The 18,146-nt window shown below is 39.1% G+C and overlaps 1 protein-coding gene across 1 annotated transcript in view; it reads left to right on the top strand.

Moving 5' to 3' along the window:
• The window catches only part of LOC122810720 (gastrotropin-like), a 65,374-nt gene extending 49,519 nt beyond the window's left edge, over positions 1-15,855 (top strand). The window contains exon 5 of the mRNA XM_044082284.1: positions 15,721-15,855. Coding sequence (XP_043938219.1) covers positions 15,721-15,855 — 135 coding nt within the window. The remainder of the gene's footprint in view (positions 1-15,720) is intronic.
• The last annotated feature ends 2,291 nt before the right edge of the window (positions 15,856-18,146 follow it).

Genomic DNA, 18,146 nt, shown 5'->3' with positions numbered 1-18,146 from the left:
TTGGATTTGACCAGCAGGGTAAACTATTGCCAGAACATCTTGAACTATGTGAATTAAAGTGGCAATTACAGTTAAATGCTTTTGTTTTCCCTGGGCTGAATGAGTACACTAGTATTAATTGTTTGTTGAAGCTTAGGCATCTTGAGGGTTAAATTTAATCCAATTTTAATTGATTATTTTATTTAATTGATTATTGCATTATTAGTTTATTGATTAATTGTTTGGAGTATTTTAAGCTGTGTTAGTGGTTGTAATTTTAGTTCTGAGAAAGTCCCTTTGATGTATACTTGGGACGAAAGTGCTTAACTTCATTGGATTGTATTCAATAAAGTGGTTATCGAGGTCCTTCACTGCTTCTTCAATTTTTTATTAGTTTTTCTTTTTCCTGGTTATTATGTTATTTAAAGGATCTGTTTCAACCATGGTTCAGGACATAAATCAAACATTGCAATAAACACAGTGATGGAGTAACACAGGAAATATTAAGTAAAAAGTAAACAACAATTAGGAAAATAATATTAAAAGAGAAATAGGGAAAAAAGGGGGACAGAAAATGTCTTTCTTCTTACCAAAAACCGTAACGACATTCTTTCAACTCCATATCTAAAAATTGTGATCATATAGGTGAGCACATTTAATTACTGAATCACATTTTGGTGAAAGTAGGATTATTGAAAAAAGATTTACTAAACTGTTTAAATAGCTGACAGTACTCTCCCAAAGAAACATAATAACCTATCTAAAGATATCATGTCCTTAGAGCGGGTTATAGTTAGGTGGGAGGTAGGGTGCTGTCCAGCCACATGGGGTGAAGTGGTTTGCCATTCTACTGTGACATTTTTGGTTGATTACTTAGTTCAGCTAAACATTCACATTTAATCCTAATTTTAATGAAGCATGATTATAGTCTCTACAGAGGACCTTATAAATATACCCGCCCAGGTACAGGAGAAACAGTGAGAAAACTGCCAGGTATCTTAGGCAACATTAAGCATCAAAACATTTAAATTATTCACAATATGGACATGTCACCAAGTACAAAAGAAGCTAAAATCCTGAGCTGCTGTGATGTTAGAATAAAGGCCACGTCAGAAACCTCTAGCTAGGAAGGAAAAGCATTATGACTTTGTTTAATCCAAGGAAGAGTTAGTAACAATGGATACTTAATAGAACAGGTATAACTATGAACTTACAAACATCATAAATCAGTTATTATGCCCAACAGGATATGTAGCTTGGATGATCAATTTGTATATGAATAAACATAAACTATTATCAGAACTCTCCTTAATACAGAGTTAGACCACCACCCTAAGTACAAACCGTATAGTCTTTGTCAAAAGTCAAGGCTATAGGCCTAGGAATACATGTTTGCAATGATTGAAACCTCTGCAGATTATCCATGGAGACAGCTGCTATAATGGTACTCATTAATTCAGCTATGTAAGAAAAATTCCTATGACCAAGAACCCAAATAATTACTTAAACAAAAACAGTTAGTTTTCTATAATGCCAGGCTGAGCATCATTTAAGTGATTCGGAAATGAAAGTTGAGGGTCAAGTTATGTTCCCAGTTGCTTGATAACGTGTGGTGTCAAGGTAAACATCACCAGAAGAACAGATGCTGCGAGTGCAGTAGGTCTTAAAATGAAAAGGAAAGCCATATTTTTACCTTTAGTATGATCAGGTAATGTGCATATACCATGTGCTAACATCTTTAATTGTAAGCATACGTTCAGAGTTAGACACATCAGAAACTACAGAGAGGAATAATCATCAGCAAAATGAAGAGCACTCAAGCTCCCAATGTGCCAGATCAAGGTGTTAGTAAATAATGAAAACGGTAAAACATAAAATACTCCCATTGCAGAACCTTCATCATTAGTGTAGTGATGAATGCCCCTGCCTAGTATGAGGGAGACCAGGGCTCCATTCAACAATGGGGAGCTGCACTTCAGTTCCTAATGTATATATTGATTTAGGTTCATAGGTTCATAGGTTCATAGGTTCATACTAGGCTATCTGCCCGAGGGCATTTACAAGCCTAGCCCATCGTTTTCTGGCTTACGCCACCCCTTTAGTATGGGGAACTATACCCATTATTTTGCTGTGCCTCTGTCGAGCAGTGACACTGAGGTTATCCCTGGGGTATATCTGTGATCTCCCATCCATTGGTCAAGATTTCTCTTAAACAAGGCCAGCGAGGTACTCTGCCTCACATGTACCGGGATTTTGTTCCACAGCATAGGGAGTCTTTGGGTGATGAATCTATCCCTCCAGCACGTCCTATTAATAGCCGTGTCAAGGTTTAAGTCTCCCGCCCTTGTGGCTCTGATGGATCTAGATTTTTTGAGGTGAAGCATATTCATCAAATCTGGGTTTGACATGGCCTTGTATGTTAGGCAAAGGTCACCTCTGAGCAAGCGGTGACTGAATAGAGCTGGAGTTCTTTCAGTCGGGCAGCATAGGACAGATTTTGAGACCCTTTATCCTTTTGGTGAGGAACTTTGTGGCTTCTCCAGCTGCTGCAAGTGTCGGGTCAGATACATTCGAATGGGGCATTGTACTCAATCATTGGCCTGATGAGTGATGAGTAAAGGGAGACTATGACCTCCTTGATCTAGATGAGAATCCCTTCATGATAAGGTGGGCAATGTAGAAGGTCTTCCTAACTACTTTAGCTACATGGGTGTCGAATGACAGACTACTATCAACCTGGGTCCCCAGGTCCCTGATAACTTCTTCTGTGCTCAGTGGATTGCCACCTATTTGGTAGCTAGGGTAACCTTGTTTTTCCCGAAGGGTATGACTATGCATTTTTTGGCATTTAACTTTAGGCCGTGGCTCTGGCACCAGTTATCCATTTCTGTGAGACCCTTCTGAAGGATATCTGTATCAGATGTGTTTTCTACTATGGCCCAGTTTGCAGTCATCTGCAAACTTTGTCAGCCATAACCCTCCTGTGTTTGCTTGTACTTGAAAAGTAGATGCCAAACAAGAGTGGGCCCAGGACTGAGCCCTGTGGGACACCACTTGTGACAGGCTTTGAGTCTGACATGGCACCAGCAACTCTGACCCTGTGGGTTCTGTCACTCAGCCAGTTTGCAACCCATCTTGTGATGTATGGGTTGACATTTAAGCTGATGAGTTTTTCAATGATACCCGAGTGGGGTATTGTATCGAAGGCCTTAGCCAGATCGAGGTAGGCTGTATGGACTGCCTTTCCCTCATCAATGGCTTTGGTGACTGTTTCAAAAGTCAACCAAGTTTAAAAGGCATGATCTGCCTTTGACAAAGCCAAACTGGGTTGGATCCAAAGTCTGCAAATTCCCTATGTCTTTATTTATGAGGTCCATTATGATCCTCTCCATGGCTTTGCAGATAAGGCTTGTCAAGCTAATGGGCGGTAATTTCCAGGGTCGGTGGAGGCACCGCCTTTGTGAAGTGGTACCACAGTTGCAGTGCCACTCCTGGGTGCGTATCCAGAGGTAAGACTTTGATTAAACAGCTGTCCTAGCTGTGGGTTTAATTCCTCATTGAGTTCATGGAGCACACAGCCGGGGACACCATCAGGTCCCATGGATGCTGTGTTTTTGCTTTGGAGAGAGCAGTTCTCACTTGGGCGCTGGAGATGTTTGGGGGCTGCAATCGTTTGGTATAGATATCTCTCCTTTTGGGGAGGGGGAGAAGTTTGCACTGAACCTGTCAGCCAGTATGTTGGCAATGTCTGTAGGATCAGTAATCTTCACATCATTTTGAACTAGCTCTGAGCATATCTGGGAGTTTCCTCCCAGGTTTCTAACATAGCTAAAGAAGGCCTTATGATTGTCTTTTGAGTCTTTAGCTATTTTTCTCTCGAAATTTGCTTTGGATGATTTTATGAGAGCTCTTAGTTTTTTACTTATAGTGATCAAGGGTATCTTACCTTTTAAGGATTTTGCTCTATCTTGTAGTAGCTTCCTCCTTTTGTTGTAGAGTTTGTTTATGGCTGGGGTCCACCAGACTGGACGCTGCCTTTGGTACAAAGAGTCTTTGTTTTGCTTGGGATTGCCTTATCCAGGTAGTCCTGCAGGTGCAGGTAGAAGGCATTTGTAAGTGATTCCGCGGCTTGAGTACTGTTTTCCGCCAGCTCGGGGCCTTAAAGGAGACCACACTAGTCTTTAGAAGTGTGAAGTCGGCTTTTGAGAAGTTCTTTACTGTGGTCTTTTTATTTCAGGTGGGGTGGGATGAGGACCTCCAGCGAGATTAGTTTGTGGTCTGATCTCACCAGTGAGGGTACACCTCGGTGTTGAACATTGTGCTCCCATGTTCGTGATGATGAGATCAAGTATGTTATCTCCTCTTGTGGGGATGGTGACTAGTTGTTCCATGGCATTTGAGTTTATGAATTCCAGGAACTTTTGGGCTAGGGTGTTTGGGCTTGAGTAGTGTTCCCAGTCTATATTAGGGTAATTGAAGTCACCTAGTATGATGGTGTTTGGTGATACATTTATCCCCTCTAGTGTTTTAGGAAGGCCATGTGAGGTTCCTGAGTTTGTGAGGGTGGCCTGTAACATGCTACAATTTGCAGAGCAGTCTTGCCTATGGTTAATTGCACCTGGATGGTCTCTGATGCATCGTGCATTGCCACCAGTCTTGAGGTGTGGGTGTCCTTGATGAATATGGATACCCTCCTTTCTTGGTATTGTCCGGATTTTGGGGCGGAACGCATGATATGAGGTAAAACCTGATAGCGCTGGGGTGCTCTCAGGAGCCTTGAACCAGGTTTCTGTCACAGCACAGACATCGACGTTCTCCATACTGAGAAGGGCCTCGAGTGCGTGCATTTTGAGATTTAGACTTCTGGCATTGAGCAGCATTACCCTTAGTTTTTTTCCGTTTTTGTGTTCTAGGGTGGTAGGTTTAGAATTTGAGCCTTGCCTAAAAAGGCACTATGGGGTGGCAAGAGCCTTTGCCAATATCCGAATCCCAGGGGTGACAGGTGCAAGCCGCCCTTCTTGGCAGCTGGCTTGTCCAGCATGTCATCCCAGGCAGACAGACACTGGATCCCCTTTGAATGACACCAGTGTTTAAGCCAATTGTTAAAGCTGATCATCTTATCTCTGTATTGTGGCATCATTCTTGGTGAAGGTAGGATACTGCTCAAGGTCAGGGTCATACCTGCCTGGGCTACATAATCAGAGAGCTCCTCAATGTCTCTTTTCATGTAGTCCAAGGAGGTACGTCTCAGGTTGCTTACACCAGCGTGGACAATGACTGAGTCATATTTGTACCTGCTGTTGAGAGACCTGAGTGCTTGCGTTATGTGGCGGATTCTAGCCCGACAGGCAGCTTACTGTGACCTTCTCCTTACTCAGTCTGGTGGCGGGACGCCAGTGTGTCTGACTATGGAGTCACCAATGACTAGTGTGTCTGGCATTGTGTTTGGCCTTAAGGGCTGTGACTGTTTGACACTCTGACTGTGAGGTCTATGTGTTGCAGGTGTTGTGTTCTGAGGTGGTGGTTGTTTGGGTGTCTGCTTTGGTGGCCTCTGCTGTTTTGGTAGATTTTGATCAGAGCCTCCGAGTATGTCTTTGTGTGTTTATGTGTATGATTTGAGGTTGTAATGGTACTATGTGAGACTGGGTCTATAGTGTGTGTGGTAACCTTCTCCTCCTGACTGGTCTTGCCAGTCCTATGTTGAGAGAGCTCAGCCTCCAGTTTGGCCGTATAGTTGCATCTCTCGCATGTATTTGTGTTTTGTGGGAGGAGGAGAGGGTTGTCTGTGTACATGAGGCAATTGTAACATTGCCTCAATATTCCCAGGTTAACCAGCTGAGCAGGAGAGGACACTAGCAACTGATCCTCGACATGCTAGAAGGAATAGACAAAAAAACTTTAAAAAGATTCGGGACGTGGGTGACCGAGAAATGGGGTTGCCTTTTGGGGTACTATCTATGACAAGAGTGCCGTATCAAGGTAATAAGTACTGTAGGAGCAAGTGCTACGTTTAACAGATAGAGAATAGTCTACTTGGAGTCAAGTAGAGATGATCTTTTAATTATAGGATAAGCTGATTAGATCAGTAGTATAGTTCGAGGAAGGTAGTTTTAAGGGAAAATTTGAAGAGTGGACTTTAGGTAGCCCGAATAGTTTAAACCTGCTTAACCGGCGCTGCCCTAGTGTGCAACAGTGGCAGCTCCGTGCTAAATCGGGCTAAATCGGCTAAATCCGCTAAAGCGTGCTTTATAGCAGGGGCTGGAAAAGACAGGAAATGACCCAAAATGGCCAATAAACTACAAGTTATAACCTTAAACCACTCCTCTGAGGACAAATGAAGGAGTTATGGAAATGACCCCTAGTGGCCAATAAAACTACAGTTTCAAGTCAGTAACCACCTCCGGGGCAGGGAAGCTGCTCAATGTTAGTCACTGCCACTGATGAACACAGAGACCCTCCTTCAGCCCAAGCAAAAATGGCCTCACAGAAACTTTCAAACAGTTCAGGAGCAGCAAGCCTGTAACTGAACTTTTTTAACTCTCAGAAAAGTGGGAAATAAGCAAGATTTTTTTTTTGATTTCTTATTGGTTTTCATGTTACTTGCAATCTGTGACGTTTGTTGCCATATTGTTAATTTAATTTAGTTTATATTACATATTCCTTCAAAATAAGACTTTCAGCATCTCTCATTTACATGAAAAAACATGAAATATAGCAGCACACTCAGTTTATTAAAACACTTCTCACTCATAGCACCTTGGCATAAATACCTTCAAAGGAACTGAAATCATCAAAAACACACACAATATATGCAATAAAAGCATCTAATTAAAGAATAAAACAATAAATTAGATTAATTACTCCCAGTTATTGTCTTTATTAAGCCCATTAGTAGTCAATGTTTTATATTTCAAAATGCATACCCTTTCCTTATATAATAACCTTTGTTTGATCAGATGATACTCTGCTGGTTAAACTTATATTTGCAATAAGATAGTAGCTAGTAATTCATTTTTATAGTTGTCATTTTAATGTATCTCATTTATATATCTAAGCATGTCAATTTGCTCTTTGACAATAACTTTGTCAATAAATTTTGCTTGTATGTATCAATCGGCATATGCCAACAAATACTGTAGGTATATTGTCTATGCCATTTAGCCCAGATCATGATTAAAAAGGATCGATGGGCCAGCTCTCCTAGCCAGTTAACACACAAACTAGTTATTTTAATGATTAATAAATAAATAAAATAAATAACCCAACAGTGAAAAGAGTACAGTGTAAGAGGGAATTCTCGGTTTAACTCTTCCAGTCAGATATGAAACCAAGTTAGTGGACCACATTTGCCACGTATATCATTTATTCCACTCCAGAACTGTACTGAATTTTCAAAATTGTAAATATGACATTTTGATACATAGGAGCTTTGAGACTTGACTTTCTCACACACACACACACACACACACACACACACACACACACACACACACACACACACACACACACACACACACACACAGGAAAGGATGGCACAGCTTACCAACTTTGCCACCTCCAGCCAGACTATAAAAGAGGCATTTTGCTCTCTCACATATTTTACACTGATTGCTCAGAAAGTTGAATATCTCTTTAGTTCTTAAAATATATTTTTTATTTAGCTCAGATGTGATTTTTTTATGTTTTAGCACACTGATAAAATCTGTATTCATTCACTTCTTATGCTTAAACACCATCATCACCCCTTAACAACTGTTGTTTATATGGCCAGTGCTTGGTGTGAATTTGACACAGAATGGTGATAACATGACTATAAGTGTCCTGTGTGTTAGCAGAATTAATGATTGGAACTTGAAACGTTTGCTTAAGTTCATCAAAAACACAAAACAGTAAATTCAGAAAGCTTAAATTAATCATAAAAATAAATAACATTGGTAAGCCGTTTACTAATTTTCTCAGAGTGTTTGATTCCTTCACACTAAGGAGGATCTGAATGACATGCAGGCTTGGCAATGTGGTACATCACATGCATATGCAAGTCTATACATAGCAACACTTCTACATCTGTATGACAGAAAAGTTAGATGAGTGCTGGAAGAAAGAGGAAAAGAAAAAACTTCCTTACAATGCATTCGTAAACTTGTTCCTGGCTTTTGTAAAATGAGTCCGTTCGAGAGAAGTTGTCTAATTTCCCATTACAGATTTGTAGCTCTTTACAAACAGATCTCTATAGCAAATTTTAATCACTAGCAGTAGTTCAATCTCTTATGAATACACCAGAAGCAAAAACATATGAAACCACAAGCGTTCTTAATATGTGAAGGCCAGAATATAGAAAACTGTAATGAGTGCAGAGCAATAGAAAGAAAGAACATGTGCAGCAGGTAAAGCCTGAAAGGAAGCAGGAGTAATGGCTGAATAGTAAACAAACTGATCAAACTTCTCTTTGGTGCTTGCATTATACCTCATGTAGCACTTTAGCACCCTGTTTATTCTGCACCCTGAAACATTAAATCTGTTTACTTTTATCCAGTTAACCAAGACTGTTCCTCCCATCTAACTATAGTAAGAAGTTATAAGAGCATTGATAATAAGAGAGTTTTCAGGGAAATGCATGAAGAAAATGTCTTGTCACTTCAGTTTTCCCTTTTATAAATAGCATTTGAAATGTCTAAAATGTGAAATGTGAGCATTGGACAAATCATAGAAAGTGTGTGAATTTAAGTTCCCCGTGTATAAGTGCTGTTTCCAGACCGGAACAACCAGGGTAATAACAATGTGCGGGGGGGGGGGGGGGATAGAATGAGAAGAATTCACAAAAAGATACCAGCAAAGGAAAATCTGGAGACGAAGAGACACCGTTTTAAAATAAGCTGTACCTAAGGCATCAGGCTGCTTTGAAATGCAGTCCTGCTCACAAATTGTTGGCCTTAAGATTTTATTCTTTGTTTGTGGATCTGAAGAACTGTGAGTAATATGACCTGCTGGTATAGAGGTGTAGCCAGCTATATTTTGGGGAATGAGAAAAATCAGCATGTTTTGTCACAAGCACCACCTTCATTTATTAGTTTGCTGTTGGTAGCCAACCATGGAGGTGACTACAGGATTTACGTGTTCCTGAGGTGCTTTTTCATTTTGGGTTGGGTGGGTTTCATGCAGCTGAGTAACTTAGGGAGTAACCCATTACCAGTCTGTTATACACCTACTGTGACTTCAGAGCTACAGTGTAAATGTATCGGTAGCATAATTTCCTTCCCACATAAAAGTTTTGGGACTTAGACACATGACAACAATCAAGTGGAATTTTAAAACACTTTATTCATCTCAATGTATTGCAGTTATTCTAGTATAATGCCTTTCTGCAAACCAGAATTACACCAGAGTAATTTATCTGCATTGAAGGCAAGTGTCTCAGAATATGGCACAGTCCATTTTTATTCTCAGGGAAGTATAGGTTTAGTAAGGGCTTGGCAGTAGTCCCTAAGTATTTTTACTCAAGGACTTCTAAAGATTTCCTTGGCTCAAATATTAATTTTAGTATCCCATTTTCACTGCAGATTTGTGACTTTGCTTTTTGTGTGTGATGGTCTGTTTTTGCTTAGTCTGTTGTAATACTTTGTGATTAAATACTTGTGTGTTTCTTTTCCAGTGTTCCACTGCTGGTGGCATCACATTCAAGAGAGTCAGCAGAAAACTGTGAAGATCTAATGAGATGGTGTCTTAATGTTTCTATTCAAATGAATAAGCCTGTTATTTTTTATGTTTTTTTTACAGTAACAAATAAAAATATGTTTTGTCTGTAGACTGTTTTTGATTATTGTTGTTTTATGGGGATGTTTTAGCTTTTTAAGCCAGGTTTGTAACCCTGTGATTTAGAAAAGTTTTTAACTCTATAGGATTGTAGGTAATGCTGACAACCACCCTCACACACAATCAGATATAGTACATTTGCAACATTGAATGATAAAATGAGATAAAATACATAAACATAAGCATTCATGAAGACTGATTACACTGGATTCATGAAAATTAGTTACTTTTCCAATTTACCCCAGTTATTGATTCTACACATACCAACAAACATATGTATTATATTTTTGGAAGACATTGGTTGAGTCCAAAGTCATTAGCGATTGAGGTGCTATCCTATTTACTACCCACTGAGGTAACCCATTCTATGCATTTGTCCTCTCTCTATGAAGTTGATCTTTTTCAGATCTGATTTCTCCTCATTATTTGTCTTCCCAAATGGTACCCTTTCACAGTTATCTCTCAGTATCTTGCAGACCCATATCATGACTTATCTGCCCCTCCTTGTATTCAACATGATGAAACTCGTTGCTATAGCAACCCATGTGGTCTTCACCTCTTATTCCCTAAATTATCCTTCTACTTCATTGCACTCTTCTTCCATTACTACATCTCTTTCTCTGTAAGATTAACAGAACCGCATGCAGTGCCCAAGGCAGCAGAAGACCCTCATTGTCCTTGGATTGTAGCCTTCTTTATATATGTCTGAGCATCTTGTTGGTCTAGCTATAGCCTTCTTCTCTGCACCCGATGGTATATTTATGTGGCTATCACCTCCCCTGAGACCTACTACTACTCAGCCTGCTTCACTTCTCTCCTGACCCCCAGTCTTTATTTTGCTTATGAGTTTTTTGTGACCTACATGGAACATACTTGTTAGTGATGAATCGTGGGTATCACCCATCTCTAATGCTTCCTACCATCTTTATGAAGACACCACAGACTTTCATGTGTCCCCACTCCCCAGTGCACACAAAGTTCTAGGCTCCATGTGCCATACAGTTCTATATCCCAACAACACTGCTGCAGGGCAACAAAGTCAGCTATCCTTAACTTACTGCAGGACACATGTACCCTGGTTAACATGACCTAACCTTCATATTTGCTGTGTAAGTGCTATGTTTTTTGGTTTGACTCATCTCATAATGGGTGACAATATGGATAAATTCATAAAGATGAGAAATTAAGTTACTTTGAACCATGTTTGATTCATCTAAAAATTAGTAGATTTTAATAAAAATTGATCAAAGCTAGAGGTGTTGCACAAATCTAACCATTGTGTTACTGGTAAAGTGGGAAGGAATAACATAAAACAGGTCCTCATTTATGATTAATAGTAATATGGACCTAGCCTATCAAACAGCTAGATGTATATGCTGAACTGTCTGCATTACTGTCTTCGGAATATTACCCCAATAACACCATAAATAACCACTGTAACATTGCAGCAATTGTCAGAAGGTGAACTGAAACATCAGAGTCTACATCAGCTATCTACAAAAATGTGATTTTGATTTACATTGGTCAGTAAAACTATTCAACTGATATCTATAAGTGCACAAGTTAGAGAATTCACACGTTGAACAGTTGTAAATTGATCTGACATACAATCTCAGAAATAAAGCTATAGATGGTTTTCTTCTTCTCTCCATACACAATGTCCAGAAATGTCTTCAGTGCTCATTAGAACAAACCAGTGCAAAAAATGTGATTCTTATTTCTTGTACTGAATGCAGCTTACCAATTTGTGCTAAATCGTATGTCTTTTGTAGCAATGACTAATAAAAACGCTGTCCAAAGAGATGTAAATCAAGATCTATGGTGTTAACCACTGCTTAACTGATTGCACCTATACTCATAGCCGGCCTTAGGCATAGGCCAACTAGGCATCCACTTAGGGCACCGCTCTAGCAGGGTCACTTTTCCAGTAATCTGGATGGTGTAGATAGACCAGGATGGCAGCAGCAGTTGGTGTGGGGGGAGCTGTGGAGCCCTTTTGCCTAGGGCACCAGTTGACTAAAGTCCGTCTCTGCCTATACTGGCAATTAATACTTATAATTTGGAAGTGGAATAGACTTTATAAAAAACATGGAGTTAGAAGTTAATGTTACTTTGGTGTTAACTTGTACAAAAGCCCTTATCACCAATGGATAAATAAGTTAATTTAAAAAGTCTTAAAGTTCATATATGAGATGTATTGGACTCTAACAGTCATGTAAGGAAGAGTCAAAGATATTCTAATGTCTGTCATTTTATTCTGGAAAGCCAAAGAATGATAAACAAGAAATACAAATGCTACTTTATACCTGGAACCCCTACTGTTTAAGTGAGGAACAAGAAATATAAAGGATTTACAAAAATATTATATTTAACATATGATGGACCTCTCCTCATTGCATTTCTTCTTTTTCTCTGTTTTGTACTCTTATTCGTCCTCAAAACTCAAAATATTTCCTGCCTACTCAATTCGACTCCTCCTATTCCAGTGGTGGCTGGTGACTTCAAATCAAAGGGGGGCTGCAGGAGACAGATGAATGGGTGGGGCCAATTGGAAGGGGTGTGACCAACTAGAAAGGGGCAAAGCTATGCTCAAAACCACAAAAACTGGGACTTTAAATATGCTGCCCTGGGTGCCAGACCATCATTATGAGAGTCCAATCAAGACATTATGAGTCCAATCAAGACAAAATGAAGTGGAGAAGAAGAAAAAATATTTCATTGCATTGGCTACTTGACAGCTTACTTAATATCTAGATGGAAACAAAAGGGTTGTGAGTAATGAAAAAATAAATTACTTTTTAAATACATTACTGGAATGCCAGTCAAAATCAAGTATAAAAAAGCAAGCAGCACTCAACTCAAACCACTTCTCCTTGCACTGTATTTCTAATTATAATTTATATTCAGCTTTATAAAAGTGCAAAGTAACATACTACCAGCAACATGCATTTTCTGAATAATAAGAAGCATAAATTAATAGTATAAAAATATGACAGAAAACCAGAACATTCTGCAAAATCAAGGACAGATGAAAAAACACTGTACTTGTGTCTACCTTGGATGGGGGGGTTACATTTTTATGTTGAATTTTTATTTTAATCATTATCTTTTATGGTTTTCTGATTACACCAAGTCATTATGAAATAGTGATGAGACAATACAGAGAAGAATTAGGGTGTTGACCTTAATAAGTGCTCAAATGTCTGCAAGTGGATCAAGAAGAATGACAGAAAATATAAAGCAAGTGACTACAAACTTTAAAACCAAAGAAGGCCTAAAAATAGCCTAAATTATTGGTAATGGGGAGGGTGCAAATTAACATAGCGAGGTACAGTAGCCCTTGCAGGAATGCTTAAATGTCCATAAAACAGGACTACAGGTGCGCAGCGTACATATTTTGGGTGGAGGAAGGGGGTGGGAGCATGGTGGGGAGGGGTTGAAGGTATATAGAACGTGGTTCCAGTATTATCACATTTCAAATTCTTAACTTTTGGCAAATTAAAATACCACAGGACTTGGAATGGGTTGGCTGAGTATGATAATCTGCTGGTTTACATTACATGCAAACAGTTTTACCTTAAGTATACATTCTGGTTTTCACTGTCCTGTCATATAGGCTGTTGATACTACTGAACATTTAAAATAGCATCCATAGACAGACACAGTATGTATTTGTCTGCATACTACTGAAACTGCAGTAGTTACATTAATTTAATTAAAAAAAACTCAAGTAGCAGAAAGCATCTTTTTGCTAGAATGTTTTCATATAAAACATCAGCATTACTTACCATGTTATTTTACTATTTTTCTAAAATATGTTTTCACTGGGAAAAAAATCAGCATTATTTAGTTATTTTACCATACATAAAATTAAACAAAAGTAGTACCACTTTATTTTAGCATATGCACCTTAAACAGAAAAGCAGGACAATAGTACAGTTTCATACAATAAGATATATCCTCAATTCAGGAAAAGCTAAAAGCCTTTTGTGTCATAATGCAAGTAAATTAGTGCTTTCTGCACAAATGCAGCAGTTGTATTCATACGCAAAGAAAAATACAGTGATTAGTCACAAATTACATTTATCTCCCAGTTAAGCATGCAGAATAGTTTATATTTCTTAAAGCTGCACTATCTAGACTAGTAAACAACTGACTTCATTTACAAAAACAATATTTGGAAAATTAAGTCAAAGATAAGAGTAAAATTGACTGCCACCTTTTAAACTACCCACTGAAAATCTATGACCATCCAGTTAAACTGTTCTATAGTTATTCTTGTTTTCAGTCCAGCATATATTTGAATGCAACACAGAGATGTATGATTAATTTAAAGCAGCTGGTATCTCACATGCATTTGTATATACAGTAAGCCCATTTCCACCTGGGTGTGTAGTATTTATTTATTTATTCGTGTATTTAATGTTTGACAGCATATTCTACTCATCTGCTCTTGCATAGAAGTAATACAATTGAGCATTTTATCTAGTTATCTTTGGCAATCACAGCTGCTGTGTTTATAAAATATGTGGCTCCATTTCCATCAGCACAGAATTTAACACTTCATTGTTAATGAAGCATAAAAGTGTGCATTTTTGTTTACTGTCACAGGAAAATATGCCGCTGTAACTAAACACCGTACTTGACAACAATAGTAAATAAACAATCATGCACTTCTTTATTATGCCTACTACAGAAAATAGGGACAGAAAATGAGTCAAGTCCATCACCTAAATATAAACAAGCAGCGATGGCAATTTATTTTTTTTAATTCTGCCTTACTTGTTTGTAGTTTTATTTTTCATACAGCATATTGGGGAGTGAGCTAGAACCATACACTTGAACATATATAGTGTATGAGTATGCCATCTGTAGTAGAAATCACCCGTGAATTACACAAACATTTTTAAGCACTTACAGAAATTGGTGGATTATGAGAACTATGTTTGGGAATGGTGCCAGACAGCCAGGTAAAAACTTTTCTGTACTTCTTATAAGTACCGTGTTTACAACCAGCCCTTACCTGCTCTTTGCATTTTGTATTCCTGACACTTCCTTAACTGGCCTGCATAGTTTCTGAGCTCACTGTGTGTGTGTGTGTGTGTGTGTGTGTGTGTGTGTGTGTGTGTGTGTGTGTGTGTGTGTACTGTTCTCTTTTAATTTATCACTCCCATTTCCACTTGTTATTGATCTGTTTTGCAGCACATGTTAAAGATCTCATATGCATTTTCTTTATTGTTTATAAAAGAAATTGACTATTTAACAAACTCTTTTGGTCGCTGGCATCATCATATATTTATTAGCAATCAAAGTTGTACAACAGCAGAACTAACAGAGGACCGAGGTTTTGCCATCGCAATACGGTTAAGCACTTTGGCCTTCAGTGTGAGCAATTTCGGAAACAACATAAGCGTTCCTGCAAGGCGCTCTATTTGAAAAAAAAAACATTCCAGAATATAAAAGCAGACGGTTGCTTCTAGTACAACACAACCTAACCTGCCACATGTGTGGGGAACAAGAACATCCTGCCTGCCTATTCCACAATAGCACAGATATGAATAGCATTCTTTTACAAGAAGTATAAAAGTTCTGTTTTGGCAACTCAGCTGCAGCACCTCAAAAACACATTGTTACTAATTACAACACTAGCAATTACACACAAACTATTTACACACCCACTGTTTCCAGGAACAGTAAGGAATGTCTTACTTCACATTTCACACTATAGCAGCAGTTCAACACAAAAAAGTGTGTAGACTAGTGTTTAAGACAGAGACTTGCGGTTTCTTGTCAGATGGCATGTTTCTAGGTATTTATTCAATGCTAATTACAAAAGAAAACTGAGCTACCTGTAATAGCAGACAGTAACTTACTTGCAGGAACTGTAGAAGTTATATTTGAAGACTTTATTTTGTCTGATCCTGATTGAAGTTTGAAGTTACGAACTCTGACCAAACCAAATTACTGTCTGCTGCTACTGTTTCTCACTTTTTCCCAGCACGCAAAGTGCAGGAAGAGAGCGAGAACCAATCAGTAGCCATCCAGCCATCCTCGTCATCTACGTGACTGCCGACATGGCAGACCAATTTCCTTCCAGTTTACTGTGGTTACAAACCGCATAGACTTCTGGCCATCACACACTGATGTCTTCTGTCCTTAATCTGGACTGTTTTTACGGCAGTCTGGATTTACAGTCAGAAAGTATTTTGTTTTGTTTTTTTTTAACCTGGAACTCGCTAAGCATGCACAGTTTTGAGTTCCAGGACTTTAACAGAGTGTCAGCGAGTCAGTAGGACTCAGAGCACCCAGCATAAATAATGTAGAATACAAAAATAAATACTTTATTTTATTTATTTATTTTTTTATCATTTTTTTAAAATGACAGTCATTTTTAAAACTACAACCACCCTTGTCACTATCATATGTTCATTTATCAGTTAACTCTGTTACCTGATTGTTTCCAGCCCCCTCATAAGAGCAACTAACAGGGTTTCTACCCGCTTTGCTCCCCACCCTGCCCCCTATTCCCTCCCTCCCCCAGTGGTCCCACCTTTATTACACTCACAAACCCCTCCCATCTTTCCAATAGTCAACCACACTGCTAACCCAACACTACCTCCTCCATCTTCCCACTACTATCACACCTCCTCAACTAACATGTACAAGCATACCTTTCCTATGCTCACTGCATGCACTCTCCTTGCATATCTTACATCCTACCAAAGCTCCGTCATTACCCCACTCAACCACTACGACTGTACTACTACTCACACCACCACTCATGTCTCACCCTCACTCAGCTCCCCTCCCACCAACTCAAGAACCATCCCTATGTACCCCCCACATATTCTACCAACTATATTACTCAAACATAAAGCATCCCAACAACTTAACATAGTAACCCTCCCACCATACCTATTACCCACAGAGCACAATCATAAAGTTTCCCTTATAAACAAACACATTCAAAAATTGAGAAAACTAATAACCTCATGCATATCAAAATTAGCCCTAAGTGGAGACATCCACCCCAACCCTGGCCCTACCATGTCCAACCCCAATCCTCGTAATCAGACTAGAAACCACAACTTCTCCCATATTACAGCCAATAGAAAGCCAAGTAACTTCCTTCTACTGAGCCTAAATATTAGAAGTATATCCAACAAAGTCCATGAACTCCATGCCACCATAGACTTGTACTCCCCAGATATAGTCATCCTGACAGAAACCTGGCTAAAACCTCACATTACCAGTGAGCAAATACTCCCTACAGGTTACGGCATACTAAGAGTAGACCGGCTAAACAAGAAAGGAGACGGTGTAGCTATAATATTTAAACAGCATCTAAACATTCAGATCTTAAAATCATCAGCTCCACAAATAGGCAATGAAGAAATAATATATACCAACCTCAAAATAAACCAAAACAAAACCATCAACATAATTGGATGCTACTTCCCACCTGGCCAAAACATCCCTCCACTAGAAAACCTCCTCAGCTGGTCTACCCACCATCTCCCCCAAGAAACTATAATTTTAGGTGATTTCAATATTGACTGGCAATCCTGTTCTGGCAACCATCCAACCCATCATGTAAACCTTCATGGCTTCACCCAACTAGTCCAGTCGCCAACCAGGATAAATAAAAATTACAGCAAGCACACTACCCTGGATTGGATACTAGTCAGTAAGAGCCCCCAGTCATATATAACAGGCTGCTTATCAGATAGCCTCAGTGATCACTTCCTAACATTCCTACTCAAAAAATACCTATACCAAGCTAAACCTGTCCTCTACCATCAAATACGTAAAAAAATAAACTCTAACCCACTCACATTCATCTCATCCCTCAAAGAATGTAACTGGCATCCTCTAAAGTACCTCAGTCTTAAAGATGCAGTTGAATTTTTTAATACTACCTTCCTGAGCATCCTTAATTACCATGCCCCCATAAGACTTTTCAGAACCAAAGCACAATCAGCCCCATGGCTACAGAAAACCACTAAGTCAGAAATGAAAAACAGGGATAAAGCCTGGGAGCACTGGTGCAAAACCAAAACCCCCTCAACTAGACAGAAATTCCTAGAACTACGCAATAGAGTCAAAAAGCTAATAAAACAGGACAAATTCCAATACTACCAGTCTGCCCTAGACTCCTCCCAACACAGCCCCAAACAATTCTGGTCCTCCATAAACTCCATCCTCCACCCAGGTAAAGTCAGTACCCCTCCTCCTAACATCCCTCACTCCTCAGAAAATATTGCTACCTCATTCAACACACATTTCACACAAACCATACTATCACTAGCTAAACAACACAACCCCCCCTCCCTCCAACCCACACCTTCAACTAGTAA

This window comes from Protopterus annectens, chromosome 9.part0, assembly GCF_019279795.1.
Source record: "Protopterus annectens isolate FY-2018-M chromosome 9.part0, PAN1.0, whole genome shotgun sequence".
NCBI lineage: Eukaryota > Metazoa > Chordata > Ceratodontiformes > Protopteridae > Protopterus > Protopterus annectens.
Note: the sequence above shows the minus strand (reverse complement) of the source record. Positions and strands in the feature narration are given on the sequence as shown.